This window comes from Myotis brandtii, unplaced genomic scaffold (assembly GCF_000412655.1).
Source record: "Myotis brandtii unplaced genomic scaffold, ASM41265v1 scaffold122, whole genome shotgun sequence".
Classification (NCBI taxonomy): domain Eukaryota; kingdom Metazoa; phylum Chordata; class Mammalia; order Chiroptera; family Vespertilionidae; genus Myotis; species Myotis brandtii.
In genome coordinates this window covers 706214-718138 of record NW_005354255.1, presented here as the reverse complement: position 1 = coordinate 718138, position 11925 = coordinate 706214, and the positions used below count along the sequence as shown (strand labels likewise).

The 11925-nt window shown below is 50.3% G+C and overlaps 1 protein-coding gene and 1 long non-coding RNA gene across 4 annotated transcripts in view; one reads left to right on the top strand and one right to left on the bottom strand.

Moving 5' to 3' along the window:
• Positions 1–2742, top strand: part of LOC102253133 — a 5122-nt gene extending 2380 nt beyond the window's left edge. For both annotated transcript variants that reach the window (XR_313160.2, XR_313159.2), the window contains exon 2: positions 2021–2742. This is a non-coding gene — a long non-coding RNA (uncharacterized LOC102253133). The remainder of the gene's footprint in view (positions 1–2020) is intronic.
• The window catches only part of EEF2 (eukaryotic translation elongation factor 2), a 9715-nt gene continuing 433 nt past the window's right edge, over positions 2644–11925 (bottom strand). The window contains exons 2-15 of one of the 2 annotated variants that reach the window (XM_005858792.2): positions 11061–11275; positions 10040–10221; positions 9745–9956; positions 9031–9209; positions 8764–8869; positions 8149–8262; positions 7779–7917; positions 7432–7627; positions 6478–6736; positions 5690–5797; positions 4634–4987; positions 4117–4299; positions 3904–4036; positions 2644–3353 (exon numbers count right to left, since the gene is read on the bottom strand). In XM_005858792.2, the coding sequence (XP_005858854.1) occupies positions 3160–3353; positions 3904–4036; positions 4117–4299; positions 4634–4987; positions 5690–5797; positions 6478–6736; positions 7432–7627; positions 7779–7917; positions 8149–8262; positions 8764–8869; positions 9031–9209; positions 9745–9956; positions 10040–10221; positions 11061–11275 (2574 nt within the window). In that variant the 3' untranslated portion in view covers positions 2644–3159. The remainder of the gene's footprint in view (positions 3354–3903; positions 4037–4116; positions 4300–4633; positions 4988–5689; positions 5798–6477; positions 6737–7431; positions 7628–7778; positions 7918–8148; positions 8263–8763; positions 8870–9030; positions 9210–9744; positions 9957–10039; positions 10222–11060; positions 11276–11925) is intronic. The other variant, XM_014533421.1, reaches the window with a different exon arrangement.

Here is an 11925-nt window from a genome sequence, read left to right as displayed (position 1 = left end):
GAGGCTGGGAGGACATAACCTTTACTGGGTAGGATAATCTCCTTCAGTCACTTCCTTGTAGCCTATCAGTAGAGCAGTGACCTTGGAATAGCCCTTATAATGGAACACAGAGGTTAACCTAGACAAGATTAAAATCAACAGAACTAGATAAAGACAGGATTTTTGGCAAAGGTCAGATAAGAAACTATGGAAATGAAACAAGGGACTGTAGAAGGTTACCCAAAACATGGTACCATGATGTGATTATAGAGGCATGCTTATAGGATCAAATGGTATAAATACAGATTTAACAGGACAATAGAGAGAGAACCTGGCTATGCTGATCAACTGAACGCTGACTCCATGTCATTCCTTCTTTGCTGACTCCGTCCACACCTTTGGGAACCCCTGGACCTGCTGGGGCTGGACCCCAACAGTATTGAAACAGATTTAATGCAGAAGCAGATGGGACTCCAGCTATCCTCTATTAAGCCAAAGATTTCAAAGACTTGCAAAAATGTTACTATTTTGTTAGGAAAATAGGATTCCACCCCTAAAAATAGGTTAACATAATGGGTTTATCATTTTTAAATCAATTACTATTTTTAAGTTTCTCAGTTTTAATTTCTAAAGATGGTAAATATCAGTAAATATATTCATTTTAACAGAAGTTCTTTGGGGTCCTCAATGTTTGAGTATATAGGGGTCCTGATGCCAAAAAAAGGTTGAGAACTGCTGGCCTAATGCAACCACAAAAAATAACACAATTAAAATTAGCAAATAAAATGAAAATATGGAGCAATACACACACATACACAAACACTTGTAACAGACCAATGCTCAGGTGTCATTACCGATATAATGAAGTCATCAGACATCGGCCCCTATAAATGGAATCACTGTGAATGTAACAGCTATAAAAACACATCAATATGAAGGGGCTCTATTAGCAAGGCATCTGTAAGTGGCACTGTCATCAGTTAATTTAGAATTGGTTAAAAATTTTTGAAGTTAAACCAATGCAGTTCAAACTTCTCAATTTGTAGTCATATTCCTGGCAAAATACTAGGTACTAAAAATGTGCAAAATGGCCCTAGCTGGCTTGGCTCAGAGGATAGAGTGTCGGCCTGCGGACCGACGGGTTCAATTCTGGTTAAGGGCACATACCTCAATTGCAGGCTCCTCCCCAGCCCAGGCCCTGGTTGGGGCATGTGCATGAGGCAACTAATCAATGTGTTTCTCTCACATCAATGTTTCTGTCTTTCCTTCTCTATTTCACTCTAAAACAGTGGTTCTCAACCTGTGGGACGCGACCCCTTTGGGCAGCCGTGGGCAAACTACAGCCTGCGGGCCAGATTCGGCCTGTTTGAAATGAATAAAACTAAAAAAAAGACCGTACCCTTTTATGTAATGATGTTTACTTTGAATTTATATTAGTTCACACAAACACTCCATCCATGCTTTTGTTCCGGCCCTCCGGTCCAGTTTAAGAACCCATTGTGGCCCTCGAGTCAAAAAGTTTGCCCACCCCTGCCTTTGGGGGTCAAACAACCCTTTCGCAGGGGTTGCCTAAGACCATCGGAAAACACATAATTACATATTGTTTTTGTGATTAATCACTATGCTTTAATTATGTTCAATTTGTAACAATGAAATTGGGGGTCACCACAACATGAGGAACTGTATTAAAGGGTCACGGCATTAGGAAGGTTGAGAACCACTGCTCTAAAAGATCAATGGGAAAATATCCTCTGGTGAGGATTAACAAAACAAAAATAAAAGCTTTAAAAAAAATGCAAAATGAAATACAATGTATCCTGGATTGGATCCTGAAACAGAAAAGGACATTAGTGGAAAAGCCAAATGAACTGTCACCTAGTTAATTGTATCATACCAATGTTTTCAAGGTTTGACAAATGTACAGTGGTTATGCAAGAGGTTATCTAACATCTTTGCAACGCTTTTGTAGGTATGAAATTACTCAAGCATATTTTATAGTGAAGCAATGATTGAGATAATGGTAAAAAATTCTCATCAACAGGAATGATCTGGTGGGACTTGAGGATGCCAAGTCCAGAGTCTAGCTGGACAAGAGAACATGTGTGGTAAGTGTGGTTATTTGTGGCTTTCCCCATTGGACCATGGACTCCATGAGCAGGGACAATTTAGTTGTCCATGCCTACACTAACCATTATGGCAGCCCCAACACGACCAAACCATGAAAATGTAATGTTAAAACTTTAAATTTCCTTGCCCTGGCTAGTGTAGCTCAAGTGGTTGGTTGGGTTTCCTGCCTTGCACCAGGTTGCCAGATTGGTCATGCTGTGTGTGGCAAGGTGGGGCACAGCTGATCAATGTTTCTCTCCCCCAATTGCTGCCTAAAAACCAATTTTAAGAAATCTTAAAATCAGTTCCTTGGCTACACTGACCCGAACATTTCCACTGCTGTCTAGCCACATAGATAGTGGCTGCTCCTCCAGTTAAGACTGGTTCACCACCACACAAATTCCATTAGATAGCCCTGGTAGTCTTATATTTGAACTGACACTTCAGTGTTACATTGAACTTTTTGTATGACAGTATAACCCACAGCTACGCATACTGGCATAAGAAAGTCCATTCCAGCCTGAGTGAACGGAGAAGGAAGTCAACAGACAAAGGCAATCACCACCATAATCAAATTTATTATTCCAATGGCACTAATACAGCTTTGAGGTGCTCTGGTGACACTGCACAAAATTTCCTGCCTTCTAGCTTCTGTCCAAACAGAAATGTCTACCTGCTTATTCTTTCCCCCTTTCTGGGGGAAAATCCACTGTGGGCCATTTACCCAAATAAACCTCTTAATGCGTTTTAATTCTTTTTCTTTTTTTTGACATTTGAGTTTTCCTCAGAAATGGAAAGAAGTGTTGGGTGTCCCATCCCACCTCCCCCACCAGCCAAATAAGTCCCTGTAGCCAGGGCATTTCTGTTGCCTCTGAAATCTTGAAATAAATATACAAAGAAACAGCATCAAGTGTTCATGTTGAGCGATGGCACAGAGTGGCCCCAGAACCAGCCAGGCGAGCGGCACTGTGTCTGGACAGTCTCAAGATGTTGTGGAGAATGAGGGCTTGTTGTGGTTGATCATGAGCCGGTGAGGGGGGTGGCACCTGGGAGGCAGGCTGCAGGAAGGGCAACCTACAATTTGTCCAGGAAGTTGTCCAGAGCTGGGATGCCTTCCTTCAGGCCTTTGCGCTTACGTGTCTCGGCCACCACCTGGCTGGGGCGGCTGGTGTTGTCAAAGGGGTCTCCGGGCAGGATCTGCCAGTGGTCGAACACACACTGCGGAAAAGCCTGGCCACCTGTGTTGGATCTCAGGTCGGCAGTGAAGCCTGTGGGAGAAGCAGGTACAGGGCTCGCTGGGCAGTCCAGACTTGGTACGCTGGCCAAGTCTGGAGGTGGGGACACTCACACCAGAGAGATCAGAAACTAGACAACCTGGATGGGATCAGACATTAAACCCCCTAACCCTGCTCCTCACCCAGGCTTGCTCAGAGACCACTACTGAACAAGTGAGGTAATGCTGGCCCACCTCAATCTCCAGCTGCTCACCCTGAGGGTGAGCCTGAGCTACTTCTCTGCCAGACTCGATCTTCAGATCTCACAAATTTACACACCTGAGTGACCACTTCCCCCCCAATTCATCAATTCAGAGGTCCACAAGAAGTGGGCCACCTTCTTCTCCTCCTACATAACCATGCTGCTCTTACGTCCCAAATGGACAGGGGAACGGGGAGCAGTTTGCGGATTACATCCATGGCTCCCATTAGGCTGCCTCACTCTGGGCCTTGCATAAGGGGCAAGAAATGAGTCTATCCTGGATCAGTCTGGGTGGGGGACAGTGGACTGTGGGCATCTGAGAGCCACCCAGCAAGCACTTACCAAAGGACTCATTGACAGGCAGGTAGGCCTTCACAACAAACATGGGGGTGCCAGCCACCTGGGACTCCTCAAAGACATGGCCCCGCTTCCTGTTCAGGACTCCGTAGATACCACCAACCACTTGCTCTGGACACTGTCAGGCAATAAAAGGCTATTTAGCAGTTGCTCGGTGGGAAGGGGACCAGTAGCAGCAGGACAATCAGGACTCCCTACCTGGATTTCCACAAGGTAGATGGGCTCCATGAGTCGGGGCTGGGCAGTTAGCACGCTGGCGTAGAGGCAGCGCCGGGCTGTAGGGATGATCTGGCCACCCCCTCGGTGGATAGCATCAGCATGCAGTGTTACATCATGGACATCAAAGCGTACACCACGCATGTTCTCCTCACACAGTGCCCCCTACAGAGGAAGGGGCCAAATTCACCATCAAGCTCCTGCCTCTACTGCAGTCCTCCCTGAGAGGGAAAGGCCAAGTCACACAACTGTGCTGTGCCAGCCTCCAGGTCTGCAACCAGAGACCTTACATCTCTTGCCTTGCTCACCCTCCCTAGCGTGCCCTTCTCAGGAGGTAGGACCACTGGCCCCACTTCACTAACAGAAATGAAAACAGGTAACCCCAAGGATTTCATCCCCACCAAAAGTCTGCACAGGTGAGACTGGGCCTATGCCAAAGTCCCACTGATGGACTCTGATGCTAATAACTTTTCAGCTGGATGACCAAATGGCCCCTCACCTCTTTTGTGGCCCACTGGAAGCCGGCCACTACGCTGTCCTTGATCTCGTTGAGATACTGCACACCCTTGGTGATGTCAGTAAGGATATTGGGCCCAGTGCCATCGGGCCCGAAGCACCAGATCTTGCGTGCCTCAGCCACATCCCACTCATACTTCTCAGCCAGATATCGGGCCCGCTGCTTGAGCTCCTGGCGGGCAGACACTTCACCCTTGTCAATGTCCTCAGCCAGGCCGTCAGGGAAGGGCCGCGCCTTCATGTACAGTCGATTGTGCTTATTGGGAGACTTGGACAGACAGAGCACATTCGACTCCTCGCTAACTGTCTCACGATAGGAGACAACAGGATCGGATTTCTGCAAAAGGAGCATGGAAGTCAGGTCTGCAGGAGGAAGTGACCGCCCAGGACAGGGGTCTCCTAATAAGACTCAGGAAACAGACGGGTAATGGGCGCAAAACTCAGAATGACTAATTTAGTAGCACAGAGCCATGCACATCTCACTTCTGCATAAATACAAAGTATGCAGCTCTTCCCTTGCAGGGGGCTACCCACTGCCAATAGGACTGGCTAAAGAATAATTTATTTTGTGAAATTCTATGCAGTTATTACTTGAAAAGAAGAAATATGCAAAATGTAGGCACTGGCCTAATCCTATTTTGACACATGGAAGACAAGATGAAAAAGCAGTTAACTGGGGGGGGGTTGTATTTCTACGAGCGGAATGCCTTTAAGGGACTTAATGAACACGGATCCAAGCTCAGTTATTTGAAAAAGTAAAGAATGAAAAATAGAGGGCCAGAAACTGGGCCTAAGGTTGGCTACTAAATGTCTATGCTCTTTAGAAGCTGTATTTGGAGATTTTGGAAAGCAGACTTCCCACACTCCAACCTCAAAGCTGTTGAGGATGTGTATGAACTGCTGGTTTCACATGGGGAAGTCACCTAATGTCCTAGGCGCGGGTGGAAAGGAGGGAATCATCAGAGCCCAGCCTGGACAAGGGCTCTGCCATCCCTACATGCCATCCATCCCTACCCCTACCAGGGACAGCATGCGTCACCTTGATGGGAATGCAGGCGTGGTCCTCTTCCAGGTCTTTCAGGCAGATCTCCAGATGCAGCTCACCAGCCCCAGCAATGATGTGCTCCCCTGACTCCTCAATGATGCACTGAAAGAGGCCATATGTTAATCCAACAATCAAACCCAGAGAACTACTTGGAAAACCCAAGGAACTGGGGAGTGGAGAATGGCAGGCTCCAAGCATCCCTTTCTAGTTGGAGGTTTTTAGGGACATTTTCAGGGCCCGTGGGGGGAAGCAAGGAGTCATATGAGCCTTTATTTGCTGGTTCTCAGTGTTAGCCTAAAAAAAAAGACCCATCATCTATAGCCAGTTTATAGAAATCCAAGACCTGGGCTCCTGGACAGTAAACTGACATTAAAAAGAGCAGCAGCCCCCGACCAGCATGGCTCACTGGTTGAGCATCGACCTATGAACCAGGAGGTCACGGTTCAATCCCCAGTGTGGGTGTACAGGAGGCAGCCAATCAATGATTCTCATCATTGATGTTTCTCTCTCGCTCTCCCTTTCTGAAATCAATAAAAATACGTACTTTTTTCTCTCTCATCATTGATGTTTCTCTCTTGCTCTCCCTTTCTGAAATCAATAAAAATCCGTACTTTTTAAGAAAAGGGCCACAGCTCTTTTGGGGATGGTGTGTGTTTCACACACACCTGAATCTCCAAACAGTTCCAATTGGAAGTCCCTCCTTATATGAGAAACCACCCAATCTTTTCAGCTCAGACACTGCAGGTGGTGGTGGTGCCTCCTGCCAGGGTATACCTGCCTACCTGCACCATAGGGTCTGACTTGGCCAGCCGCTTTAAGCCCTCCACCAGCTTGGGCAGGTCAGCCGGGTTTTTGGCCTCCACGGCAACCCTGACGACAGGGCTCACGCTGAACTTCATCACTCGCATGTTGTGGGCGTGCTCGAAGGTGGTGATGGTGCCTGTTTTCACAAGGAACTGGTCCACACCCACCAAGCCCACAATGTTCCCGCAAGGCACGTCCTCGATGGGCTCCACATAACGGCCCATCATCAAGATTGTTCTGGGGGAGAGACAAAAGGTATCAATCAACACCACTGTGGTGCCAGGTCCGGGAATGGCTGGAAGACAAAGCCTCCTTCCTTCCAGAGCCTGTGGTCATCCCTCCTGCATTGAGTGGTGGTGCCACCCCTAGGACGTCAAGCCTTGGCTCTCCACTGTAACCCAGGTGACTGTCTCAACAAAGTGCTGGCTCCTGTGTACCAAGACAGAGCACTACCTGCCATTCCTACATCCCCCATGCAGGGCTCCACACACCTGACCCAGGGCTGAGAAAAGGCAGTGTGGTGTGGGCAACCCCTGTGGAGGGAGTCAAAGTTCTATCTTCCCACCACCAATGCCTAGAGTAGGTTTAGGGGTAGGGCTGACATAAGACTGACATCTCTGAGGTCAGCACCTGCTCTCTGGGTAGGTAAGAATAAACTGTGTTGCCACTGCTGGGAGATCAGGAACACCTGCCCCTAACTCAGGGAAGGGATTCTACCCTGAACATTAGGGGGAGTGAGCCCCCTGCTTCCTGTTGTACCTCATCCAGACAAGCCTCTCCAGGTTGAGGACAAAAGGTGGCCAGAGGGCTCAACACTACATCCTGCTGGGCACTTCACATAAACCCCTCTGAACTCCTACTCCTGCAGCTTAGAGCAAGGAGGGAGGGCTGGGACCAGCCTTGGGTCACAAATGAGTAGCCAAGCACTTCACCTCTGGATTGGCTTCAGGTACAGGTCCTCCTTCTTGCCTGGTGTGTAGTTAGGCCCCATGATCCTGACCTTCAGGCCGGTGGACACCAGCCCTGAGAAGACTCGACCAAAGGCATAGAACCGGCCTTTGTCAGAGGTCGGCACCATTTTGGAAATATACATCATAAGGGGTCCTTTGGGGTCACAGCTTTTAATGCCTGAAAAAAAAATAATCCACCAAAGAAAGCATGATTCCCTTAGGGTTCAGCCTTCCAGAATCCTGAGACACTTAAGCTTGGCAATGAGCAGCCTTCTAACCACTGGCTGCTCTGGGGGCCCCCACCCAGCATTCAGGTGAACCCCACATACCCATGGCTGCCTCATCGTCGGGGGGGCCCTCATACAGGAGCTCACAGCGGTACTTCTGAGCGGTCACGGGGGAGGGCAGATGGATGGTGATCATCTGCAGCAGGGCATCGCCAGCGGGCAACCAGCGGCGCATCACAGCCTACACAGAAGGGTCAGGAGGCAATTCTGAGGAAAGCCTTCAGCATCACGTGCTCACCAAGGTGGCTCATATGCACGGTTCCCTCTAGAAGAGCCATGCAAACACCTGAGGTCTTCTGTCCACCCCTGCTGGTAGCCATGCTGCAGCTGGAAATGCTTCTAACAGCCAAGCCAGAGCCCACCACTGGCAGGGAGCCCTGATGGAGACTCTTGGGCAGCCCCTCATGCTCACCTTCAGAAGTGGTTTGCCTTCTTTGTCCTTATCTTCACTGTCCAACTTGATGTCCAGTTTTTCAATCAATTTTGCTGTCTCCTCTTTCTTGAAATTCATGATAGCATCAAATACCTAATTGGGGGTGCGGATGGCAAAGTGGGTTTGGAAACATATTAGGAAGCCTGCAGCTGCTTCCCACTGAGAAGCCTAAGGCCATGCACAGAGCAGAGAGAGGAAAGGTTACCAAAATCCTCACCTTCCCACAAAGGACTTGACCCAGACAGAGCAAGTCTTGGGGACATCCCCCAATAGATCGAAAAAAGTCTATTCTGACTTACAGACCATGAACACATTTTAACTAACAAGCACTTAAACCTCAGTGGCTGGCAGAGCAAAACCCAGACCTTCCTGTCTCAGCTGACCTAACCAACCCCAGCCAGGGATGCTGATGGCCCCTACTGTGTGCCCCTGCCTATCTTGTCAGTTGTCAGGATGGAGCCCTGGGGATTTCACCCTTACTGTGCTGCCTCACCCATATCCCAGCAACCATCTTGAACCTGGCCCTGCCAGGAGCCACTAGACCCAAGGGCAGCCTGGGGGATGCACATCCATCAAGCACATGCAGCAGCTCACCTTGAAGATGGGGTCCAGGATAAGCTGGCAGAACGTCCGTGGCAGCTTCTTGCCATCAGGGCTTGTGGCGGACTTGCTGAATTTACCGTTGGCTGGATCAAAGTACCTGGTGAAGACCCAACCCAATTAGGCTAGGGGGCCTAAATCAAGGTTAGACAGAATGACCCCCCAGACATGAGGTGTTCCTACACCATACCATCACCTACAAGTCCCTGCCCACCTCGCAGATTTGTTGCAGAACGCCCTGTTCCTCCCTGCAGCACTCACCGGTCACCCCACAGCTTCTTCATCATGTCCTCTACTTTCTTGGCCCGCTCAGCAGGCCCCAGCTGGCCCTCACCCTTGGCGGCAAATTTGGCCACATACATCTCTGCAAACTGCTTCAGGGTGAAGGCCCAACCATGGAGACCAGACCCGAAGCCAACAGTCCCGAGGACAGGGTCAATCTAAGAGAACAAGAGAAAGCTGTGAATGGGGACAAACAGAAACCCCAGCTACCAAGTCCCTGGGTGCCATGGGCTTCAGACATCAGATTTCATCAATTGCCATCAGGTCAAAGTGAAGAAATTTTAGTCATCATGTACAGGATGCCCAACTTTGCCTTCATCCCCTCCACCAGCAAGGGTTAGCAGTAACACAGAGGGCACTGCCCCTACCCTGCTTCGGCAGGCAGGGTACCCCCCCTTCTCCACAGCCTCCCTAAAAACTCAAGTGTTGGATGAAGTCGATACTAAAAGCATTCCAGCCCCCTTCTTTGTCACCCCAACATTCCTAGAAAAACCAACTTTCAGGTCCTCCAAGAACACCGAGGGGACCAGACTTGTGGTTCCCCCAGGACAGTCCCCACAGAGGGAGAGGGAGGTCACAGCCCTTTCCAGTCTGGGAAGAACACAGCCCACCCGATGGGAAGGATGGGAGGAATGCAATGGGGTGGACAGAAGCTTGTCGAGGGATCCCGACTTCAGCTGACAGGACACTTACCATGATGTTACCCATGGGGCCGCTCTCGCCCTCTCCATAGGTGGAGATGATGACATTGACGTTCTCCACAATGCGCTGGAAAGTCTGATAGAGCTCCTCAGGCTCCAGCTGCAGCTCAAGCAGAGCCCGGTCCATCTTGTTCATCATCAGCACAGGCTTGATGCGCTCTGCAATGGCCTGCCTCAGCACTGTCTCGGTCTGCACACACACGCCTGGGGGTGGACACAGGTTTTTCGTCAGCCAGAGAGGGGACACCCCCAGGTTCCCAGGCAGGATGAGGAAACCGCATGCTTACCAGATACACAGTCCACTACCACCAAGGCACCATCGGTGACACGGAGGGCAGCTGTCACCTCTGAGGAAAAGTCCACGTGCCCAGGAGAGTCAATGAGATTGATAAGGAAACCAGAACCATCCTTGCTCTGCTTGATGAAGTTCAAGTCATTCTCTGAGAGCTCATAGAAGAGGGAGATGGCCCTAAGGAGATTGGGACAGGTTGAATGAACGAAAGGCACACCTGTCCCATTCTATAGCTCTTCACTGTCCTCCCGAAAACCGCAGAGGTCGAACTGGGGTTCCTGCCCAAGGGCAGTCAGGACAAACAATCCCTAAGCAAGACGGTATGTGGTAATAAGCCAGACCCACAGCCCTGAGTGGACACTGCACCACCTTCTCCACTGCATTACTCATCCCTAGAGACAGACTTCAGATTTCCCACGAAAGAGCCCTTGCCCACCTCCCTAATAACAGCTACAAAGGGAAGAGCCCACCTGTCCAGTCCGCAGCATGGGTCCTCCCAAGCTCAACACACCTGATTCCAAACAGCAGCTACGTGACCAGGCAAGACCCAGAAACCCAGAAGACTACCTTTCACCCACCCCTGTGCCCTTCAGCCCCAGCTGAAATGGTCTCAGAGCAGATAAACAGAGAAGCTCACAAACTCCCAACTGAAAACAAACAGCAACTTCAGTCACTTTGCTTTGGGTTCTCACCCCACTGACATCCGGGATCAGGAATGTGACATTGGAGGGGGCACTCCCAGACATTGCCAAAAGGTCCTTCCTCCCTGGGGTGGGGAATCACTGGGTTAAGCCCCTCTTCCTCTGCAAGTCCCAATACCCCTCCCATCACTGTCTCTCCTGGCTGCAGAGCTTCCTCTCTCACTATACTGAACTCATCGACTCTCACCATTCAAAAACCTAGACTCCTTCCCAGGGGCCTCTCAGGAAAGGAACTGTGTCTGAGGTCTGTCCCCACACCAGGCTCCAGCTGAGTCCCTCCCCTCCCCAGTCCAAAGAGCACCAGGGCTTGCTCACGTTGACTTGATGGTGATGCAACGCTCCTGCTCATCCTTCCGGGTGTCAGTGAAGCGGGTCTCCCCAGCCCGGGCGGAGGCGATGATCCCGGCCTTACACACCAGGGAGTCCGTCAGCGTGGACTTGCCGTGGTCCACGTGAGCGATCACAGACATGTTCCGTATGTTGGCCTTCTTGTCCATGATGGCCCGGATCTGATCTACTGTGAAGTTCACCTAGGCCGGGGGGAGGGGGAGGCTCAGCCTTGGCACCAAGACTTCAAGCCATATCCTGCCAGCACCATGGCCAGGAGTGGGCTGGTCCTGGGACAGCCCCAACTCCCACCCGAACTCCCCCTTCTCTGCCGATACCCCTTTAAAAATGCCACTTGTCCCATTTCTGAGAACCCAGATTTCTAGCTGTCACTCAACCCAGAATCTGGGGCTGGGACTAATGACAACCAATTTCCGGTAGATGGGATGACGTGTGTGTGTGTCCAGTTAAAAAACATGGACGGTATAAAGCTCCCCCCAAACCCTCCCCCCTGGAGCCACTGGGATTTCTCATGCTTTACCCAACTCAACAGGTTCTGTAAAACCCAAGGTCACCCTTCCGCCTGGGGGAAGACGGGCCCCCCACCCCTTAAGGTCCCTAAATATGCCACCACCCCCATCTGGGGAGAAGCTTGCGCACTGCAAGCCTCCACCTCGTGGCTCCGGAGTCGGCTTCACAATTGGGCGATACAAACACGGTGAGAAGCCAGACCGACATTAGAAAAAGGCTTTTGGGGTTTGGCCTTCTGGGTTTTGCCGTTTCCCTGTTCCCGACACAAAGTCGAACTTATACCCCCGGATCGGTGGGTTACATAAGGCGGCTCCCCCTCTCC